This window comes from Pleurodeles waltl, chromosome 11 (genome assembly GCF_031143425.1).
Source record: "Pleurodeles waltl isolate 20211129_DDA chromosome 11, aPleWal1.hap1.20221129, whole genome shotgun sequence".
Classification (NCBI taxonomy): domain Eukaryota; kingdom Metazoa; phylum Chordata; class Amphibia; order Caudata; family Salamandridae; genus Pleurodeles; species Pleurodeles waltl.
In genome coordinates, this window is record NC_090450.1 from 631,918,278 (window position 1) to 631,942,836 (window position 24,559).

General features: G+C 40.9%; 1 protein-coding gene across 1 annotated transcript in view; it reads left to right on the forward strand.

The window, feature by feature from the left end:
- Positions 1 to 24,559, forward strand: part of DOCK5 (dedicator of cytokinesis 5) — a 799,955-nt gene that overhangs the window by 314,291 nt on the left and 461,105 nt on the right. Inside the window, exon 9 of the mRNA XM_069214140.1 lies at positions 19,904 to 19,985. Within this exon, the coding sequence (XP_069070241.1) occupies positions 19,904 to 19,985 (82 nt within the window). The remainder of the gene's footprint in view (positions 1 to 19,903; positions 19,986 to 24,559) is intronic.

Here is a 24,559-nt window from a genome sequence, read left to right on the forward strand (position 1 = left end):
AGTAAAAAAAAAAAAAAAAATTGTATATGTATGCATATATCTATAAAGTATCTTTAAATCTATATATATGCAGATCAATATATTAATAACATAAGGTGATGAGTGTATGCTTATGGGTTATCTTTCTACAGTAACACTTCTGTTGCAACGTGTTACTATGATTATAGCAACTGTATCTATAAGTGTTTCACTTTTGAAATATTGGGGACAAAAGGTACATGCCTGTATAAATGGGTCTTAATATAGTAAATTTTTATACATCTAGATTATTTTGAATATGTGCAATATGTTAACATCTATTAGTATGCATACCTTTTAAATGTGGGAGTACGTGTCTATATATTTATAAACTTTCCACCCACTGTAGAGCAAAAAAGCCTTAAACAACTCTCCCAAAACCACCACTAAATGTTTACTCGTCCTATACCTCTTTTCAAGCTATCACCCAACCTCCACTCTCTAAATCATCCCAAAACGCTTATGCTGTTATTAACTTCAAAATAACCTTCTCCAAACCAGGGTGACTACGTGGTATGGAGCCATATCTTCACCAGTGACCTTAAAAATTCAGGACAAAGGTTCAAAATTTAGGACATACATTTAGGTCTAAGTTTCAGTTTTACGGACACATCTGAGGAGAAGTGGCAGAGGTCTGCGCATACAGGTTTGAGAATAGCATTTTGTAGTTTGTGAGTAGTAGTATTACTTTATGTGCTACAAAATGCAATTTGTGAATACGCACCTACATGAGGGGTGGAAGGAGGACAAGAGGAATTAAGGAGAAAAAGGTAATACGTTGGCACAGTAGGAGAGAAGCAAGATCCTATGTCCAGCTTTTCAATTATTCCCAAGGAGTCCCATGCACCTTAAACACTACACTTTATTCCTTCACTTTGTTCTCCTGCTTTCCCTAGTGTATGCACCCAGAGCATGAAGTGATGGTTACAAACTGAGGTAGCTTCTTCCTCTCCATACATTGGAAGGGTTCATGTGGCAGCATTAAAAAATTAGGTTCACACAAAAGACTGAAAAAGGAGTACCGCTGGTGGTGCTTGTTGAAGGCAACAAGTAACCCATGCATGCAACCAGGGAGCGCAGAGTGGGCTGTGTTGTAATAGGTCAACTCTTATAGAGCAGTCATAAGATGATGTATACAGCCATGTGATTAGCTGTCAACAAACTATTCTGAAAATAAAGGCTATTGTCTTCTGTAATGCAGCTGGTTACAGGTAAAGGGCATTCGCCTGAAGTAGTGGACACTCAGTGTATATAGTGGGCAGGTTGTCCACCCAATAATTTGTGCTGAAAAGAAATGGATAGAGAGGGGCTGACAGACCAGGTGGTGATAACCTCTGTGGAAAAGTGGGCAGCAAGCAAGGGGGCCTACACTCTGTCACCTGAGAAGGCAGGAGTCTTAGTTGCCAGATACGCCAAAGACGTAGGAGGAGATACCTGTTATGTAGTACTGAGAGGAAAGCCTTGGGAAAAGGTGGCACAGGAACCACACCTCAGAGCTGCTATAGCTGCACAGTAATGACAAGCGGCCATACCATCTATGAAGAAGGAGAGTTGATTGAGGTAGAAATGAGAACAGGTTGTCGCATAGGTTCTAATTATCCTAATGAGACTACTGGATTTGGGCGGCAGAGTCACCTGTACTGCGGGGGACTGAGTCTGATCCCGCACCATGTTACACCTGTCGGTGTAATCTGGGTTTGTTCCGGCTAACTAGCAGTGCCTCGTCTCCACCCAAGAGCAGGGATGATTGGGACAACTGGGCCCATGACTTACATGAGTCCTCAGGGGAATTGTGGTCACTCAGATCTCATTTGTTTCTCTCAGGTACATTAGTCTCACATATGCAAGGACAATCAGAGACAGAGTGAAGTTCAATAATGTTTCATTGAAGTAACTGCATCTTAGATAATAAAGCATGCATTGCAATAACTAGGACGATGAAGCACAATAAGATTACAATTGTGACAAGGAAAGTAAAACACACTAATAACGCTACCATACTGTCACTAAGGTTTGTAGGAATAATTCCTAACTATGTTAGAGCACAGCATGTTAAGCTCTAATTCTGCCATTCAGGTTCCCCCTGGGAAGACATCATCCCTCATTCCTGAGCAAGAGGCCTGTAGTCTAAATAACTAGCTGTAGCGAAGCAATCAGCACTCAGTCATGGTCATCTGGCTGGAATCTCCCTCTAACGTGCATGGGTCAAAGTAGTGTTTTTATAATAAAACATCTGATGTTCCAAGAAAGGATCCCTACGTAAGAGTATGTATGTTTCTGTGAACATTAGAGACTAAGCTTATCACTTTTGCCGGCAAGCTTTCTTACTGTAGCCATGAGAAAAGCACAGAGTGAAAGAACTGTCTTGTTTAAGAACGCAGGGCTGACCTAGGCGAAGAACAGCTAGATAGAGAAAATAAAACAAGACTGCAAATGTGGCTAATGTTCAAATAATATAACAAAGCTGAATAAAATATATCTAGGTTAAAGTGAACAACGGCAGGCCTAGTTTGCAAAAACAACGTGTATAAAACTATAGCTAAAATGGCTCCTTCAGTTTATTTGCAGAGGGGAGAAGGTGGCTTCTACGACAGCTGCCAGAGTAAGTTGCAGCCTTAGGAAACAGGAGAGCTATACATGGAGAGTCATGGGCCATGTGGCACAAGTGTTGGAAGGAAGGGACATGAATTGCCTGAGAAAGAGCTGTCTCTTCTACTGTAGCAGCCTTGTATTCTAGAATGGCAGGCAGAATGTTTGCATGAAAGAGGATCAATACAGCATGCTTACTCCAACGTACACATAGCCTCTGGGGTGGGGACATTAAACGTCTATAAGTTCCTAACTACCTGGATGATTGGATGACAACAGAAGGTTGTTTGGCTGACATTCAATTGTGTAAGTGCATTTGAAAGTTCTTCCGGGTAATTTTAGTTGCAACACTATGGTATTGTAAAGCACACTGGGCCAGTACTGTTGTCTAAACGTTAATAGGATTCGGCATTATGACAGTCTGCCCTGAAAACATAAATACAGTTTTTCTCATCCTCGTTTAAACTATTTGTCCCCATTATAGTAGTTCAAAGCAAATAGGATATTTTCTTTGCTTCAATATGAATCATATTTTCCTGCAATGTTCATTACAGCTAGAAAGGGTTTGTATATCGACCCCGAGTCCCCCTGCCTGCTAGTAAGCACCCATAATAATCTATTCAATTTATATGCTTTTGCATTTTTTTTTTTTTTTTTTTTTATTTAATGTCCATTTTTTTATGCAAATGTATGCCACCGCATTTAGGTGTGGATTCTCCCCCCTCCCCCAATCCATGTTACATATGCTTCCAATATAAAATAAAAAATGTAATCATTATAACAGCTTACCAAAGGCAGACCTTTTGGTTTTGGCAATGTTTTTGTTTTTTTACATGAAACTGTGCCCTCTTTGGACCGTGTGCTTATTCCATGGTTGTAGAAAGAAGGAAACCTTAAACATATCAGCGGGGATCCATTGATCAAAAAAGGAATTTGTATGCTTGTTTATCGTCGAAAGACTCACCTTGGGTCACTGTGGATTCATGAATCAAAGAAAGACTATTTTATTTTTGTGAAACATAGAAAGACCACAAGTAGGGTCATGGATCGCAGAAAGGCATGCTATGGATCAATATATTATGTAAGGACAGTATGGATTCATGGATCATAACAAGACTACTTGTAGATCCAAAGATTATTGAAAGGCTCACTTGGATGTAGATTCATAGATTATATAAAGTCTCACTGGATGTATGACTCATAAAAATACTTTATGTAGAGTTGTGTATTATAGAAAAGCTCACTGTATTTAGGGATCACTGAAATATTTGATTTCGATGAATGGATTGTAGAGAGGCTCACTTTTGATTTTTGGATGGTAGAAAGGCTTACTTGTGGATTCAGGGCTTGTATAAAGGCTTACAGCGGATTCATAAATTGCAGAAAGACCTAGTCTTATTCCATGTTTCATAGAAAGGCATGCAGTAGACTCATGGATCACAATGCAATTTAAACTCATGGATACTGGAAAGGTTTTCTATGGTTTCATGCATCATAGCTCACAAAGTTATGCTGTGGATTCAGTTTTAATTAAGAAAGGCATGCAAACTCATGGATACTGGAAAGGCTTTCTATGGTTTCATGCATCATAGCTCAGAAGGTTATGCTGTGGATTCAGTTTTAATTAAGAAAGACATATGATACCTTAATGATGCCCATCAGAGTCATTGCTCCTTTGTTTGGAAATAGATTTCTGTTTTGTGACTGGCACGAGTAGATTTTTTTTATTGTGCCTGATAATTAAATGAGCTGCCAGCCCAGTAATTACTTCATATTGAAGCCTAATGACTCTAGAATTGATCATCCATAATTGGTCATAAATTAATATTGTCACTTGGTAATACAATGATAAAATGCCATTGTCATATATTTCCAAATGTTTTTATAGCTTGGCAGAAAACCAACAATTTCTTGTATGCCTTAAGTACAGTTCAGTACAGTAGATTTCCAGAAAAGGGATATGACACTTGTATGCAATTTAGAAATGTTAGGAATGGATAAGTCAGTAAAGCTGGCAGCTTGCTTCATATTGTAAGAGAATTATAAGACGAGAAAGTACAGTGAATATAAAAGAAAATTACATTTAATTCTTGGTGAGTGGGAACTAGTCAATTGACTTTTGTGCTACGGTGTCCTGGTGAGTAGCGCTCAGTCTTCAGAGAAATGTCTTGTGGGCAGTTGTGTGAAAAGCATGGCACCTGGAAGAAATGTGCAAAATTTTAGAAGCACCAAAAATTACTATTCTGACATTATGGATTCTAGCAATGACCCCGTTTTATTGCCATAACACCTAAAATAAGTTTAATTGTCAAATTCCAGTGCTTATTAGCGTACCAGAAATGTCAAAATCCGAGCTTACATCACGAAACCAACCAGGCGCGCAACGCCCATAGGGCTAAAATGCCGCTAGCCCTCCCCGTCGTCTTCCTCAGCCCGGGCTGACGCAGCTTCCAGGATACACAAAGCTTAAGCTACTGTGGGCTGTATGGCGGCTGCACCTTATCTCAGCCCCGTTTATGAACTTAAAAAACATTCACGTGCTAGCGAGGCTTTCTGTCTTTTCTCTGGTTCCTGTAGCCCCTGCGTCCCCACTCCATTTCTTTCATTTGTTAATTACTTTTGGTGCCACAGTGAGAGAATGCATTTTCTAAAAAGTGACGTTAGCATTATGGGGCTGTCACCTGACCGTTTATTTTACCGACAAACCGGTATTTTGATATTCTGGCTGGTATAAAATTAATCTAAATCAACTTAAGCCTGTATTTTTAGCCCTTATCTGTGCATACTTCAAGCAGCAAATGTAAACAGAAATCACTTTTAAATGTGTTCTAGAGCTGCGTTGACGATCCTTGACTAAAGATTAAACATGGGTAGGAAAATAATCTTAAAAATGATTTTGTTCCAAATGTCCAGTATTTTTCTCTTGGAAAGGTGCCAGCTCAATAGGCATATTAAGAGGCTACAAGTTTGTTGCAGGGTTTGTAAATAATTTATTTCCCCCATCCGATTGATGCCGTAATAGCAATAGTTTAAATTATATCTGAAACCCCGCTCAGCAATCGTGGACAACATGTTGAGTTACTGAGTATTTGGGAGTGGACCCTGCAATCAGACAACTCACCCATCATTCTAACAGCTTACACTTCACTTTCAAGCTCAAGCTGCTCTCACAGCGATCGCACAGCACTTACACTGCTCACCAGGCACTCACGCAATTCACCCTCTTTCCCTTCCCTCACGCAATCACACCGCTCACCCGGCACTCACATGATACTCTGCTCACTTGTCACTCTCACTCCTAAGTCCCATCACTCACCTTGAACTCAGTGATTTCACTGTACTTACACCTCTCACCGTGCGCTCACACAGTACAATCTGCACTAATGACGGTCACCCTCCTTTTACCCTGCGCTCACACAAGCACACCGCTAACTCTGCACGAACAGGACACTCCACTCTCACTGCTCAGCCTGCAATCTTACTGATCACCCTGCACTCGCACTGTACTTACCACTCACCATGCACTCACCCTGATCACCCTGCACTCACCCTGATCACCCTCCTCTTACACTGCACATACACAAGCACATCACTCACCCTGAATTCACTTGGTACTCCACTCACCTTTCATTCCCACAGCTCACCCTGCAGCCTTACCACTCACCCTGCACTCAATCTTAAACAAGCACATCACTCACCATAAATTAATTCCTTACACACTGCACTTTCACCCACACCTAAACTCAACAGGGCACATCACACACCCTGCACTCACTCCTCTCACCCTACTCTTACATGGGCACATCGCTCACCCTGCACTCTCATGAGCACTCTGATCACTCAGACAGCTCACCCTTCACTCACATGGGCACATCACTCACCCTGCACTCACACCACTCAAGCAGGCACATCACTCACACCACTCAGCCTGCACTTCCTCCTTTCACCCTGCAGTCACACAGGTACACTGCTCAGCCTGCACTTACGCAGGCTTTCCGTTCACCTATCACTCATGCAGCTCACCCCACTTGCACACAGGCACAATAGTCTGCCAGAACTCACTGGGACAGACCACTCACTGTGCACTAACTCCACTCACAAGCGCTCACCAATCACTCCTGCAGCTCACCCTTCACTTTTTTGCTGCTCGCACTGGACTCACGCAGGCACATTGGTCACTCTTTTTTTTTGTTTTTTAAGGTAAATCAGCTTTATTAAAATCAAAGTACATATGGGTCTCATAATAACATTACAAGATATCTGTCACAATGATAATGATATAATTTTGAAGGAATTGTAAAAGCTGTTCAACATTTTAAAATATAAAATGGGGGAAAACAAAAAACAAACAAGACCAATTAAAATAAGAAAGATACAGTGGGTATGAAAAAGCTAAAATCAGTGATAGTCAATACGCATAAATTTAAATTCAATCAAGAACAGAAAAAATAAACAATTCATGGTGGCTTAAAATTCTCGGATAATGTACAATTAGTAGAATTGCAAGCAACAGCATTAAGATAATCAGTCAAAGGTAACCGATACAGATCTCTATTTTATGGAGGGGCAGCATAAAGAGGTAACAGCAATACCTAGTCTATGGTAATGGCAAACATTTTACCACCAAGCCTTATAGGAAATGTTGGATGAATTTTTCCAATTAAGAGTAATTTGCTGAAAGGCTAAAGCTGAAATGAGATCCAACAGCTTTAAATTATCATAACTGAAACAATGTCAGTGGAGAGGCTACCTAGAAAAAGCACTGAGGGAGATAATTGGGATCGCAAATGAAAAATGGAGGCAAGCTGACGCCAAACTTTTCTCCAAAAAGAGACAGTGGGAGGACCTTCAAAAAGGATATGCATAAGGTCTCCCTTTGGGCTATCGCAAGACCAACAGTTTGAAGTTGAGGATACAGAAAATGTTACTATAGTAGAAGGGGAAAAATAAAGCATGTGGTAAAGAAAGAAAAGTGACTGTGTGGTAGGGGCTGATCTAGATATATAAGGTCAATTCCATATCTTATTCTAGAAGGAGACAGTCCAGGTACTTCCCAAATCCAATTCCCATTGAGATTCAATTTTAGATTTAGGTCATGTCAAAACAAGAGAATGAAAAAGTTTATAAATATTTGATGCCTTAGGAAATGAGGTAAGAAAGGAATACAAAGAAAAGGGTAATTCTGAAGAAGAAGGAGGGGAAAGCAAGGAAAAAAGGTACATCAAGAATAATATTAATAAGAAGAAGATATTTAGGCATAAATGAATTGGGACAATGAAATAGAAGTTGGAATTGTGAAAAAGAAAGTAGAGTATCATTGGAAAATAAGTCTTTGACCCACGCAATATTTCTTTGTCTCCAGGATTTCCAAAATGTTTTTTTATTGATAGTGATGAGACGATTATGCCACATAGGGGAATTCAGAAAAGAGGAATAAGTAACGGTTGGAGGTAAATGGTGAGAACGCAGAAGAGCACAAGTATGTTTAAGAAGCAGGAGGAGATAAGCGAAACATTATAAGAAAAGGACACCACCTCATGAGGAGAAAAAGGTAGAAGAAAAGAATATTCAATATCCAACCATAAGGGAGTAAACACGGAGCTTGGCAAGGAGATCCATCTAGAAGCTTGACGCAAACAAAAGGATTTGTAATATAGTCTGAAATCAGGAAAATTGGCTCCCCCCTCCTGTTTAGAATGACGAAGGTTACTAAGGAAAATTCTAGATTTCCTATTGTTCCAGAGGAATTTAGACAATCTGGAGTCCAGTTGTTTAAAAAAAAGTAACAGGTAAAGGAATCGGAATCATGGATAGTATATATAAAATGTTAGGAGAGATCATCATTTTGATAGAGTCAAGGCGACCCCACCATGATAAAAATAAGAGATTCCATAACAAAAGGGATCTATCAACCTTCTCTGAAGCATCCGAGATATTTACTTCAATTGACTTTTTTAATGGATGAGGTGAACCAAATACCTAAATATTTAATCTTGGAAGAATTACACTGAAAGCCAGTAATATCCAACGATGATCGAAAACAACATTTTGTTAGAGGAAGGATTTCAGTTTTATCTGAATTTATCTTATAACCTGAAATCAAAGAAAAGTCTTCAATCTCCCGAAGTACAGACGGAATCAAGAGTTCAGGGATTGAGATATATAAAAGTATTTCATCTGCATATGCTGTTAATTTTAAGTGTTTCTCATCTTATTGGAAACCCTCAATTTTAATGTTAATTCTAATACAGGACAGAATCGGCTCTAGAGTTAGAATAAATAGGAGTGGAGAGAGCGGACACACTTGACGCACAGCACGACGTAATACAAAGTATCTGGACAATTTGCCATTCACCAATATCGATGCCATTGGGGATTGATAAAGCAAAGAGATAAATGAAATGAAATGAGGCCCTAAACCTTGCCAGGCTAAAGCTTTTAATAGAAAAGACCAGTCTAACCGATCAAACACTTTCTCAGCATCTATGGAAATTGCTGCTAAGGAGTACGAAAGAGCGTGAGCTTTGCTGAGTAGATTGAAGAATGTTCTAGAGTTGTCAGAAGCAAGTCTACCTTTGACAAAACCCATTTGTTCCTTACTTATCCATGCAGGTAAAAGGATATCAAGACGTAAGGCTAATAATTTAGCAAAGATTTTATAATCTGTATTGAGGAGAGGGATTGGTCTATAATTTTTACAGAAAGTATGATCCTTACCTTCCTTTGGAATTAAACAAATCGAAACTTCTTGAAATGTTCCCCCTGTACAGTCAGAACCCGTGAAGAATTGAAAAAGATGTAAAACTTTGGGAAGTAAAATATCAGAAAAATGTTGAAACAATTGCACTGTTAATCCATCCGGACCAGGAGTTTTACCTTTTTTTTTTAGAGATTGAAGGGCATTATAAATTTCTGACAAAGAAATATCTACTTCAAGTGAAGAAACATCAACAAGTGTCTTATTAGTGTTTGCAATGTTCTTTAAATAATCATCAATCTGTAAGGAGGTCGGGACTGATTCAGGAGTATAAAGTGTCTGGTAATAATTAACAAATTCAGCTATGATATCATCATCTTTAAAAAGGGACTCACCAGTATCTGTAATTATAGACTTCACTGTGTGGCTAAATAATTAGCCAGAAGTTTCCCCAATCTATTTCGACCTCCATAATAGCGGGTGCTACTACGTAAAAGAAAAGTGGAGGCATTATCCATCGAGATTTTGTTAAATTGCAATTTTGCTTAAATAAGTTCTTGTAGATTAAAATTAGAAGAGGAAGAATAATACTGATGTTCTAGGCATTTAATTTTGAGAAGCAGAGATTGATAATGTGCATTAAAAGTTTTCTTTTTACTAGAGACAAAATGTATTATGTGACCACGCGCTGAAGCCTTAAACGAATCCCATAACAATTGTGGGGAAACATGATAATCATCATTAAATTTGAAAAATTCCTCCACAAAGGAAGTGGAAAATTTAGAATCAAGCGACAAAGAATAATTAAATCTCCACCTATTGGGCTTGGGATGCACCGGGAGCAAATCACAATCTGTGATGACTGGAGCATGATCAGATATTACCATAGGTTCAATGGAGGAATTAATAAGATTTTGGGATACTGATTTTGAAACAAAAATATGGTCAAGTCTAGATAAGGAGCCATGCGGTGGAGGATAAAATGAAAAATCCCTACTATCAGGATTACAGGTTCTACATGAATCAATTAAATTAAATTGTGAGAAAAATCCCTTAAATTGTTTATGCATTTTATGAGGAGAAAATTTAATTACAGATTGCCTATCTATAAAAGGATCAATAATTTGATTGCAATCCCCTTCAAGAAGAAAAAAATCATCATTATAATGCAAACATTGTTCAGTAACATTAGGCCAGAAAAGATAATCTTAGTGATTAGGACCATAAATATTACCAATAGTCATTGTAATGCCATTAATACTTAGCTTCACAAAGAGCCATCTACCATCGGAATCAGAGTCTTGCGAAATAACATTAACTGATATTTTTTTAGGTCAGAGTACAATGACACAATTTTTCTTTGTAGATGAAGAAGTAAAAACTTTGCCCACCCAACCTCTTTTAAGTTTCAGAGCTTCAGAATCCGTCAAATGGGTCTCTTGTAAAAGAACCAACTCTGGATTATATTTAGCTAAATGGGATAACATTCTCTGCCTTTTTATTGGGTTAATAAATCCTTTGACATTCCAAGAAATAACTCAGAATTTTTACATCACATAACCATATATATATTTACACGAAAGGTCTTCTACCATAAATAACTGAAAATACATATAGGGGCAAGGAAAACAAGAAAAACAAAGAGGGAGAAGAGTAAAGGGGAAACAGCAAGAAAAAAGATTGAAAATATTCTGGAAAAAAAGAAGAGACAGTACATGTCAAATAAAGACTGCAAAAACATACCTGAGATGAATGAACAATAGGAGATGGGTGGTGACAGCACAGACTGAAGACGGCACAGCAAGGAAATGGAATGCATCAATGGACAAATGTTACAAGCAAAAATAATGATTATAGAACACTAGGAACCTGTGGAAAAAAACAATGCATTAACAAAGAGGACCTATAGTCACATCAATATAATATAATGTATAGACTGCATATGAAGGACCATCAACTGTATCGTGATAGTAATGAATAGGGACATAATAGATTAAGAAACATATATAGTCAACGTGTAGAAGGACCAGCTGTTTCCATAGGGTTTGTAGAGTGTAGTCTTAGAAAATTGCGAAGAGCTGCAGGGGAGGTATATGAAGTGGTCTTATTTTGAAATGTCACTTTGAACAAACACAGATGGAATAATCCAAAACGAGCTCCCAAGTCACGAAGCTGTGGACGAAGATCCAAAAATTATTTCCTCCTGTTTGCTGTAGCTTTGGACACATCCTGTGAGATGAAGATTTTACTTCCCTGCCAAGAGATTTGTTTTTGGGGTTTTGCAGCATTAAGTACTCTCAATAGATCAGTAAATTAAAAAAAAAAAAAAATCACGCCTCTTGGTTTAGATATGGAGGAATGCGGAGGACGATGGGCAATGCGGTGTGCCCTTTGGATGTTCAAGACTGTAGAAGATGGTAGGTCCACTAACTTTGGAAAGAATGAAGCAAAAAACTAAATTGGATCACTCCCTTCAAGACCATACAGTAATCCATAAAGGCGAAGATTATTGCGCCTGTTTCTGTTCTCCAAATCCTCTGCAAGTGTCTTCAATTTTGCCACTTCCTTCTCCAAGTTAACAATTTTGTTTCATCTTGCACATCACTGACTCTTTGCTCTACAACAGAAACTCTCCCTTCCATTTGAGCTCACTTAATATCAAGATTTTTTATCCGAGAATTTGTTTCTTCAATAAAAGGACGTAGTGCATGTATTTCTGTCAAGCACAAGTTCAAGAGAGATCGGTGAGGGAGATTTTACTGGTGAAGGTGGGTCTTGTTTGACCCTCTTAAGAGTAGATGTAGAGATATTCTGGGAGACTTTAGGCCATGGGTACTCGCAAATATTTTCCCAGGGGCCAAAAAGTTTGGTCTGGGACGCGCCTGGGGCAGCATTGATGCCAGAGCTGTGGCGGTCAAGTGGGGTGGCTAGGGGGATTGGTGGCAAGGTAGGTGTAAGAGAAGCAAATGATATACATCTAGTGGCTGAATAAACAATGGAAAACCAGAAAACCTGGAATGAATCCCCGCTTACCCACTTTTCCAAATTGTGTGATCCTAGGCAATTGTTTAGTCTCACTTCACTCTTTTTTCTGCATTATCACATTTAAGATGACCCCGAAATACATGATTCATGGTGTGCGCTGCACAAAACCTGCCTCTATATTTGATTTAATAAACTATAATGTTGTTAATGTATGATAGGAACCTAGGCCACCCATAAAGTGAACATACCATGTGACAGGCCTCGTCAATTTACTATTGGTTGTGTTCTCAGGATAAGGGAAATAACTAATGTTTCAAAATTTATATTTCCAAATGTATGTTTGAAAACTATCACTTTTAAAGGAATACATCTCAGTGCACTGATAAAATAAATTTTACTAAGGCAAAAAGGTTCTGCATGTTAACTAAATACACTTTTTTAATTTTAAAGAGACTGTCTTAGTTTTACACTTGTGCTGCAAGATGTCTTTAAAAATGAAGGTGTTTCTAAAGTTAAGTGCAGGAGTCCCTAGTTACTTACTCTCTTTAACACCAATTAAGTTTGAAATAAATGATTGTGTGTGTATTTAATATCTTTATTGTTAGTGCAGAGTCGAGCATACAGCTGCCAGTGCTCCTGTTGCTCAAGGGGCCGCATGTAACGGTCAGAGGGGCTGCATGAGGCCCGCGGGCCGTACTTTGAGTATCCATGCTTTAGGCGAAGAAGATGTGGAAGACATCTTTGACTTGGCAGAAGAAGATACTGCAGCCGAAGTATCCAGTTGTAAAAACTGCGAAAGTTTGTCAGTTGAGAGCTGATGTGACAGAGCTTTTATTTTCTTTAGTTTGCCCATAAAAATAAAAACCCTTCAATAAGGAAACGAGTGGCCTAGGAACTCCAAATATATATTGATGAGATAGTAAATATAAATTACATGGCTTGCGCAGAAAACTGCAAACAAAACCATCAAAGGTTCAAAAAACAAGCAAATAACATTGTAGAGGCGAGTAATAGTTTTCAAAATGGCCGCATTTTCTGAGGAGAAATGTAGAGACCTTTTTAAAAGTCAAAAAAATAAGCTAGGCGGCATTTAAACCATGAAAAATGCTCACCAACAGATACAACAGGCAATTACATATAAGACGCCATGAAAGGTGAGAGAAAAATGGCTCCGGTGTCGGAAACGCATCCGACTATGCGAGGAGCTCCGTTAATTAGAGGCCATCTTGGCTGGCAGCTCGCGTGCCGGTCACTCTTTTTTAACATTGTAATTTGGGTCTGAAAACCAAACATACGAAGTGTTACTTGATTAAAAACATGTTTGCCAAAAGAGTCAAGCACTTCAGATCAAGCAGATCAGTTGAATACTGTGATATTCATTTTCAAAACATGTTTAGTATTCGAGTGTTGCTGCTTGAATCATGTTCGAAACCAAATATAAACCCTGTACCGCTATTTTAAGGAAGTGCAGTTTTCCATTCGCATCATCCTTGCAATAAACATTAACAAGGCCGTATGATATGGATTCTGAATACAGTTTAGAGAAAATGTTTTTACTAAGCTTCACTAAAATACAAGACGTAGCAGGGTGGGGTGTTGGGGTGGTTTTTAGGACAGGGTGGGGTAGGTTCTAGGACAGGGTAGGTTTTAGGGTTTAGAGCTGGGCGGGTAGCTTTTAGGACATGGGTTGAGGTAGGGGTGTATTTAGGATGGGCCAAGGTAGGTTTTAGGGTTCAGGGTGGGAGTGGGGGAGTTGGGGGTGTTTTTAGGAAAGGGTGTGGTAGTTTTTAAGACAGGGTAGGTTTTAGGGTTAGGGCGAGGGGCTAGGGGGCGAGATGGCAAGGTGGGGGTGTTGTATCACACAACCATGCATGCTTTACCACATACACTTTTACTAAGAATGCTTTTACAACATAATTCGTCATGGTTCCAACAGCGTTGTTAAACCATGTGTGGTTCTGCCATACAACCCCTTCAAATATGTGAGCTCAACATTTCTTCTGTACAAAAAAACTTCTTTGTTTGATTAAATGGACTAAACATTTGCTCTATGTACAAAAAGAATCCAGCTAACAAATATGGGACACATAATCCATTACTTGCCTCTTAGTTTACTAATAGCATTGTTACCAGGGCATGAGTGTTGCTAGGTTTATGTTCAAACACTCATTTTTAATAAATATATTACTAAAGCATGATGTGGTCGCACATTGTCATTCACCGGGAGAAAATTTCCATGAAATGTCCAACAACCTTCCCACTAACTTGCAGCTTTTACTGTTAAACTATACAATGTATTATTACAAATCTGGGTAACTTGGGTTTCAGAAAACATGTATTTTTTGCGCATCACCAAGTAAAGTGTTCTGATTTGTTTTCATCCTATTAATTTTTTTTTGCAGCACAAAGAAGTAGCATGAGCTTTCACAGCTACTGAAATATATTTTGAAATGTTTGTACAGTTGACTTAGCTATTTAAATGTTGTTAAGAAAAACTGACAAAATCGTGGAACTCTGCAGTCAGAAGGAAAATTAATTGACAGACAAACTGACTTTTGATCTCTCTCTATGAACACAGAGCAAATGTGACAAGAATATTTGAAGGCCTCCTTCACTTTCTGACTGAACAGAACACCTGTTCATTGTCAACTACCAGCAATAGCTTGCCCTGATAAAATATGACTCGCCATAGTGAGTGAACAAGTAGAATGTTCGAGGCCTGCAGTAGAAGCAGATTTGAATGACGGGAGCGTGAGCATGCATGTATGTGTGTTGTGTCTGAGTACAAATTTATGAAAGAGCGCAAAAGATACAATGAGAATGAGTGTGTGAGCAGGTGAGTGTCTGTGAGAGAATGTGTATGAGTGCATGTTTGTGTGTGAGTGTGTGTGTTGTGTTTACAAGTGTGCTGCCGATCTGGCATATGGGAGGATGTTCTTTCCTTATGGATGAGGGCACTAACGGCATTCAGATGGGAGATGTTACCCATGGCAGAATGCAGGCTCTGACACACTGTTCATAATTCTTAGCATATGGTGTCCAGCTATAGCAAAATGATGAATCTGACTTTTGAGGTAATTCTTGTCATAAGAGACCTTTTACTCGTTTTATAGGGGGGGGGGAGTTAAATGGCAAAAGGCTCACCCCTGTATCCCGGAGGTAACTTTTGTAGGTACCCATGACTGTTGGGTGAAGTATCCATTGCAAAATTCTGGCACTAGCATATTGTATGTAATCCTTGGCAAAAGGGGCCCCACCTACAAAAAATGCAGACCGTGGCATAGTGGAAGTTATTTCTGACTTATGACATTTGAAGGAATGGGTTGTAGTCCTAGGAAAAGCCAGTCTTCTCTCACGCACTTTGAAAGTACTGGATTATTTCGTGAATGCCTTTTCAGGGTGTATTGTGTTTCAGCAAATTTGACCCCTTTGTTTTCTTTTTTATTTTCTTGGGAGAAGCCCACTTTCCCCAAAACAACCAATCATTTTAATCGCTGGAATTTGTGAGGAATGTTACCCCCTACCACTTACAAAGATCTTTAGCCAACACTAGTGAGTTAATTGACAGGGTGCAGAAGAGGCAGTTTAAGAGTACAGTGCACGCAATGTCTGCCAAAATGACTGGAGCAGAGATTTAGCAATGAAATGACAGCACTGTTTAATCGTAACATGGATATATTTGCTTACATCTCAAAAGCAGATACGCTTGTAGCTTTCTTCCCCTACATACATTTCTTCCCAATTTAGTCAAAGTTGGCCTTGTTGTCCAGGCAATCCCAAGAACTCTGTGAATCTGTCTCCCATGGGTGAGAGAGCTGGCCATATGCGGGATGCTGCAGTTGGGGATAGCGAACTGACATAGTGGGTTGGTGCAGGAAGAAGGATTGACAGGAGACTGTTGAGGCTGCAGCAGCTGGTGTCTGTCAGAGTGCTGGGATAGGAGGGCAGAACAAACTGCTTATTTTGCACAGCACAACCGTAAATGTGGGGAAAACAATATGCCCAGATGCTTTTGCAGCAATACAATGGTTACCACACCCATTTTGAAGGAGTGAACATCCTTATTAAGAAGGTTTAGCCTATCAATAAAAAAACATGGTCCAAGCTGTAGTTAATGCACACAGTGAGCATGTCATGACACTATAGCAATACTATTAGCCAATACTACAGCATAGTAGATGAGTCTTCCCATTGTCAACTGCCCCATCATTACGTTTTGTTAGGTCACCGTCTTCCTTCAGGAGCCGACGGGAGTACAACACCCACTGTCTCAGTGGCAGCACACACTTTCTGCCCAATCAAATACTGTACTCAAGGTAACCAATATGTGGACAGAGACAAAGGCCCTCTCGGGTGTGCTTCTTGAAGCTCTTTTACATTTGATCACAGGAGATCGGGTGGCTGTTGCATTGTGAAGGAAGCCCGAAAAAGTGAAATCTCTGAATCTCAGAAATTCTAAAACATATCCATTAACTATCATGCTTTACATAAAGTGCATCACAGTGCTAAAAAAGTTTCTTAACTTTTTCAGACTACCACAAGGATATACTTCATGGATTGCCAAGAAATAACTTATTATCTAGAAGTGGTGCAGTGGTTTCATAACACTCTCACTTTTACTCAAAATCACATGGTTTCTTTTCTTTCCTTTCATGCATTTATTGACAGTAATCTTTCACAGTTCATATTTCACCCATTGTGCCTTTGACTCCATTAAAATCTTAGTAAGTGAATGACTGACTACATTGAGCTAGGTAGTGCACAGTTATGGTGTCGAATATGTATCCTTTCTAGTAGAGACAGTATTCATGCAACATTATGTTCTTCAGAAAGTAATATGGACTTTCTTATGGTTAGTGGACTTTGTTAAATGTGTCATTGGATGGACACTAAACTGATATATATTTGTGCCTCAATTTAATCTTTTATGTATAATCATTAAACTTAATATATGTTCTTTCCAATAATTGTCCATGTCTGTATAGCGCACACCTACAGAAACAGCCACTGCTCAACCTTTATATGGTGAGCACCATAGATGTATAATTTTTTTCTCTTCGGAAGAAAAGGACAGGAGTAACTTATTTCAGAGGATCCTGCCCTATGTCGTGGAGAGGTGCCCTATGGCTAAAGAGCAGACCGTACTTAAGAGACCTGAACATGGGACAGGCGATCTGAAAAGGGAGAGCTGGTGATGGGCCTCAAGAGCACAAGAACAGACCGGCTAGAGGAGTTCACATGAAAAAGGGTCCTCTAACTATAGTACCTGATGTGGCAGTACCTTAGGACCTCCTGATGCCTTGGCAGCACATTTGAAGGGCTCACCAGTTGCCCTTGCTATACGCCTGGCACACCTGCATCACTTCCAACCCTCCAAATAATTTTAGACCCCCTGCTTCCCACTCAACTGCTCAGTCATTACACACTCGCAACTCCAGCAATGCAGTGCAGTTTACTAAAAACAGATCATGAAAACAACCAGAGTTACTCACCTTTAGCCTAATGAACACATGCAACTTCATCAAGGCTGTAAAAGCTTGTAGGGCATCATGATCACCGGCAGACCCATGTATTGCTCATATATGCAAGAATATCCTTATTAATACCGCTGCATCTAATCCAGCCAGAGGTGTCAACAGCTCTTTGAATAAAGGGGTCTTCTCAGAAGAATTCTGTAAAACATAGAGGGCTTCAAACAAGGGCTCCTGCTAACTTTCAGCCAATAACCAACTGTTTCTAGACTAAAAGGTTGAAAGATTGGCTTCAAAACAAATAGCTACATTAATCAAAGAACATAACCTCTTACATTACCAAAACCGACTCTGGTATGGCTGTGGCACAAAAGCAGCACCGACTTTAACGATAGGGTAAACTAAATTGTACCTTCAGTCCTTTGTTGGTCAGGAGCATTTTTCTGGACTTGCAAGATCAATACTTCACAAGCAAATTGTCCTGCTAAAGAAGGGATCAGTGATTTGACAAAAAGGACGCTGACTTAAAATTAACTTTGGGAAAACTTGTCTTATGTGCTTTGGATCAAAATCTGTAGAAGCTGTTTTTTGTTGTTAGTGCACCCAATCTGTTTTTTTTAAATCACTTTGAGTAGGCCAGAAACAGTGTTAAATCTAGAAAAACATGTTCGTTATTATAACGGGTTTACCCAATATGTTTAAAGCGCATATGTTAAATCAAATGCCTAATATTGGTGACTGTTAGCGATGCAGGGCTGGGAAAACAGAACTCTGTTTTCTTCTCTATAATGTGTGGCCCCTTTAAGACGTCTTGGGGTCAGTGTCAAAAGCAATCAGGCTCATGCCTGCCTAGACGTGCCAAGCGGTTCTAATGTGCTGACAGATGCTATCTGTGTGTTCAAGGTCTTTTGATGTAGGGCAACCTCCATGCAGTAATTATTCATCGGTCAGTACGTTTACCGGAAACGAGGTGTGCTAAAAATACATAAGCAGTGCCCTTGGACTGATATCAAGACGATGGTTTGCCACAAGGCAGTGCTCAGGTGGGCGTGGGTTAGTGAAAGTTTCACTTCATGCATGCTGAAAAGATGCAGCTCCAAACTTGTGAAACGCGCCGTAGCGACCTCTGCTGGCGCCTGCTGCTGGTGCAGATCTCCCATCACCGTTTGTACTATTTAGACGCACGTCGACAAGCTGGCGTGTCTTATGAGAGCTCGACTGATGGCGTCCTTCTGAAAAATCTTATGTTCGAGTTTATTAGAGCAGCGAGGATATAAATACTGTCACCATATACAGCTAGGAACGTTAATCAAGGTCCTTGCTAACTTAGGTGCAAGCAGTGGAGTGGCCCGGGCCTCATGAATCTGAGAGATGGTTAAATTATTTGTGTTTAATATTCAATAGGGGATATTTTCTTACGTTGCATTTGGACTACACCTTGCCACGCTTCAGCATTAAATGATTATGCACCGTCTTCACGTGCAGAAGGATTTGGGTGAGCCACCTGGCGAGCCCCATAGACGGGTTGTGTTGAAAGTGAAGGAGTTGGTGACCTCTTCCCTTGCCTGGCATTTGCTAGAAAATAATACCTTGTGTGGAAGAAAAAACATTGTTCCTCCATGATTGAGTGAGTTGGTAATGGTAATAAGAATACACTGAGTGCTCTCTAGGTCCTTGGACAAATGAATGCAGATGTGAAAGCGGTTAATGTGCTGTGCTACCGAGTATTTGGATTGTACGGGGTTAGTCAGCTACTTGGCGTCTAGGCGCTTTTGTGCAGAGATGGAACTGCGGTTATTATTAATCGGGCAGAGGTTCTTTATTAGGGATTTCATTCCCAAACAAGTCTGAGTGGGTGTTTTATGGGAAGGTGTGCTGCAGTCAGTGATGTTCCGTAAACGTGGTGGGTCTTGCATCTTTCCAACCATATCTCTGCGAATACCGATTGTGTAGTGGTTTGTCTCGGTGTGTGTGTGTTCACATAGCTGACGCGTTTAAGTCGTTAATGTCAGTTTGGCAGCGGGGGCATAGGGGGTGTACTGTGCAATTCGCTGACCGTGTAATTATGCGTACATATTTATTTATACGGATTATCTACAAATATACCGGCTGCAACTTTCATTATTCTTTTATTTTATTTCAGCGAAAACTACCTGGTTCGTTGGGGCAGCACTGGAATGCCGAAGGAGATCGAGAAACTCAATAACCTGCAGGCAGTTTTTACGGTAAATCATTTTTAGAACATCCTGTACATTCCTGCTCGCTTACTGTCACGAGGACTCTGCGTGACCTTTACGCCCGTAGTGGAAGGACGTGGGCTCAGAACTGTTTAACTTTACATTTATCCTTGGTGTAAAGACATAGGTTTGCGGGGCAGGAGCAGGCAGAAGGGTTGGCATGCTGATGTTAAATTCCCTTCACATTCAGCGCACTCTGGCCCTTTTTGCAAGGCGCCTTTCTGCAGCTGAGAAATGTCAGTTGGGCGAATGCCCATTTCTACAATCTTCTGGTGTTAAAACAGGTCAGAAGTTAAAGTATTTCCGGTCGATAAAGTAAGTACCAAATATTCTGTTAAGCAAAAGTGTGGTGTGCGAATTGTTATTTAGGATGATTATTATTTCTTCATTTTTTTTCTCTTTGAATTTCAGGAATCAATAGAGCTATGCCAATATAGATATATAGCCTGCTTCCAAGGGCAGTAAAGGTTAAGGTCTCGAGCCCTACTTTCTGATGGATACTTCTAACTGCAAATTTCTCATCTTGGAAAGCTCCCAGGTGTCTGACTGGTTCTAGAGATTTTTCTTAATAATGCTCCTGTGTGCAGCAAGATGGTGCTAGACAGCTCCTCCTTGGCTCCACACCATCCCAAAAATTACAGAGAAAAGCAGCTTATAAGTGCTACCCTTGTGCGCTGTCATCAGTTCCTTCTTTTCTGCACCTTTTGACGTGGATCTGGAGAACTGCTCCTGAGTTTGTCGGTTTTCCCATGATTGCTAACCTTTCAGTGCGCTAGCTGCTAGCGAATGACAGTCCCCTCACCCCACACATACACACACCCCTGATGAAAACCACAGGATTCAGGCAGAGGTGTGTCTCAGGAGGCAGATGATGGTCATGGTTCTCCAGAAGCTGTGTTTTCTAGTCTGTGGTCAGTTCATAGTTCTAAGTTGTGTGATGAGTGTAATTTCATGCACCTGAAGGCGATTCGTGATTGGGCGGTGAAGCTATATGTCCCCAAGCACAAGAAGAAGTTGTGGCCTCTGTGTAGGTCTCACTCAAAGTTGCGGACCCGGAGTCAGTCCTGATCCTAGGGCCGTTCCAGAAACTGCTCTACTTCCTGCTGAGAGTCTGCCATTAAATCTAAGTTTAAACACAAGCATTAAAAACACTAAATGCTACTGGACCCCATCCCTCTACACCCATTTCCTAGGAGAAGATGCATAGGCTTCAAGATGCAAGTCACACTCAGTCTAGGTCACTAGTCATGGAGCTGATTCTTCAGCTGATCCCAATGTTATCTGAGTTTCCATGGCTGTCGTTCACCATGCAGCAACTCAAACCCTCCAAAGAGGCCATGCTGCATATATTTAGTGTGTTTTCTGTTCCCTCTGGTGCACGTTTGGGCCTCAAGGATTCGCAGGTGCCTCCAGTCAGGTTACAACCTCTGGGTTCTTCCTTGGCACCATCTGTTTCCTTGGTACCCACTACCAAGTCCTTAACAACTCAGGTCCAGACTTCCTCATGTGCAAACAGCACAGATGCTCATAAGCAATGTCGGTTTCTGCCACCCTGATACTGGTGCCAACACCACCGGCACCAGAGGGTGACCCTGTGCCGACATCTATGTCAGATCCTAAACCAAGTTTGGCCTGAGCTCAGTCGGTGTTGCGCTTTGGAAGTATAAAAGCGCAACTGGATGTCATGCAGCCTGACTCTAACTTTGTGCCTCTGTACCTCTACTGCATTCCTACCAGCAGAGGCTCCTTTATTTAACTGGTTCTGACTCTCATCCTGTGCCACAATAAGGTGCACTCCAGGATGTTGATGATGGAGAGGGCTTGCTATGCCTTCATTATGCTCATGAGGTCTTATACCTTGACTTACAAAATGCCATTTGGCTTGACACATCACCAGAGACAGAGCTTCACTCCGCACTTGGGCCACCAATGGAGGAGAATGGACCATTCGCAGTGGTGGTTTGAAGGGCAACTGAAGTACAAGAGTTACAGTTGCCCTCCACTGAGACCTAGATAAATGTTTTGACAAAAATTTACTGCAGCGGCCAGCAAAGTGTGAGCCTTTACTTCTGGTCAAAGATGCCCTCATAGATAGACTGATGGCCATCCAGTTTAAAAAATGTTCTTGCCTGCCTGTGAACAAACAGGTAGCCAGATGTCCTAGACTGCTGCGTGGTGACTTAGATTTTATTACCAAGCATCCAGCTCGAGTAGAGCTGAGCAGAATCAGAGGAATTTTGTAATTCTTCATTACTGTTGTAATAAAGAATTACTGATAAATTACACTGGCGAAATTAACTACTTTAATATACAATGGTTTCTATAGAGGAACTGCTCTCTCTTCTCGCTGTGTTTAGAATCGAAGGCAAACCCTTGACACTCTTACATGCCCTGCAGTGATTAACTCTTAATCACTGCAGAGGATGTAAGGGCACTGAGAGGTATACTGTGGTTTCTAAATACAGCAAGAAGAGGGAGCAGTCGCTCTATGTTTAGAAACCACTGCATGTCACTTAGCGCCCTTACATACTCTGCAGTGAATACAGGTTTTAATCTCTACAGAGTGTGTAAGGGAGCTAAGAGTTATGCAGTTTCTAAACGTAGAGGGTCTGCTCCCTCTTCCCACCATGTTTAGAAACCACTGCACTTTGACATTGTTTAAATATCAATATAACAACTTTTACAACCTTGTTTCTGATAGCGTAACAGTGGCATGAATTCTCTTATGACTAATTATGACTGCACGTTCAAAATGGCATTTCACTTAGGAATTGTTCCAACATCAATTATCATTTTGAAGTATATTAGAAACATTTACAACGTTCTGTTTGATTAGTGCTCACACTCCACTTTCTTGTGCATATCACAAGTTGTAGTAGAAAGTGCTTACTTGTATATCTCTTCGCTTTAGCATCACTGTTTTGTCTGTTCTGTAACACTCACCTCCTAATTAGATGCAATTTGAGGTTTTTTGTGAGTAAACTATATATATATATGTGGACGCTTACTTCCATGTCCTGACCTGCCTGCCTATAGGCATTACTTGCGTTTCTTGGTAGACCGCAAGCACTTTCAGTTCACAGTGCTCCCCGTTGGCCTTGCCTAGTACCCCTCGGGTGTTCACTAAGGTGATGGTGATGGTCACAGCTCATCTGCGCAGATCAGGGGCTCCTGTCTTCCTGTATCTCGACAAGTGGCTGTTGAAGGCCGGGTTGCCCCAGTCTGTTGTCTTTTCCCACCTCCAGAGTATGGGAGACTATACTGAACACTAGCTAATGCAGGCAAACGTGCCAAAGTCAGACTTGACTCCCTCTCAGACCCTCCTTTTCATTGGAGCTGTTCTTGACACAGTGCAGTTTCAGGCTTTTCCTTCAAGCAGTGTGTCCAGGATTCTCAGGCTATGATACTGATGTTTCAGCCTCTACCCTGGACTTCGATGAGAATGACTCTGTGGCTGCTTGGCATCATGGCCTCCTGCATTCTGCTGGTAACACATGCCAGATGGCATATTCAGTCTTTGCAGTGGGACCTGACCTTCCAGTGGAGGATGCATCAGGGATATCTCTTCAACAAGGTCCAGATCTCAAAGGGAACTGCACAAGATCTGCAGTGGTGGTTAAAAAATCGTGACTGGTCCAGCAGCAGATCCTTCTCCCTTCCCCAACCAGATTTGTCAGTAGTGACAGATGCAAAAAGAACAAGTGATTGATGGAATGCTGAACAATGTCAAACCTTCACCCCCAGTACAGAGATCTGGGCCTAAATCCATCGTTTTATTGCCACCCATGCCTTTCCAGTTTGGACCCAGCCATATGCAAATCAGTCTTGACCCTGTTCCCCATGGGAACAGTCCAGCCCGAACTGCCAAGCCAGGTCCTCCCTGGACTGGAAACAAGCATCCTAGGACCGGTTTCAGGGTATCACTCTTCATCAGCCAGGCTAGCTTGACTCCAGTGGCATGAGGAGCAAGGGACCCACGTCTGGGCATACCCTTCCCACTTGGGGCAGCAAATGCAAAAAGAACAAGTGATGGACGTAATGCTGAACAATGTCAAACATTCACCCCCAGTACAGAGATCTGGGCCTAAATCCATAGTTTTCTTGCCGCCCATGCCTTTCCAGTTTGGACCCAGCCATATGCAAATCAGTCTTGACCCTGTTCCCCATGGGAACAGTCCAGCCCGAACTGCCAAGCCAGGTCCTCCCTGGACTGGAAACAAGCATCCAGGGGCCGGTTTCCTAGGATGCTTGTTTCCAAGGGTGGAGGTCATAAGTCAGCATTCTTGAACAATTTACATGTGAAACTGGTGATAGACAGGAGTGCATTTGATAACCAGTTGAGGCCTGTACGCCATGCCAAAAGTGTGAAAACCTTGTCAGAGTAGTGAAGATAAGCTTTTTCATGGTCCCTGTGAGACCGCGAAAAGGTAAATAGGGGCATCCTTTGTAAATTGCACTTGTCAGGATTGAGGAAGCACACCAGCTCATTAACCAAAGTGATAGTGCAGCCCCCTGACCTGGATGTCCTTCCTACGTTCCCTGGGCAGCTGGGTTGGGACGTC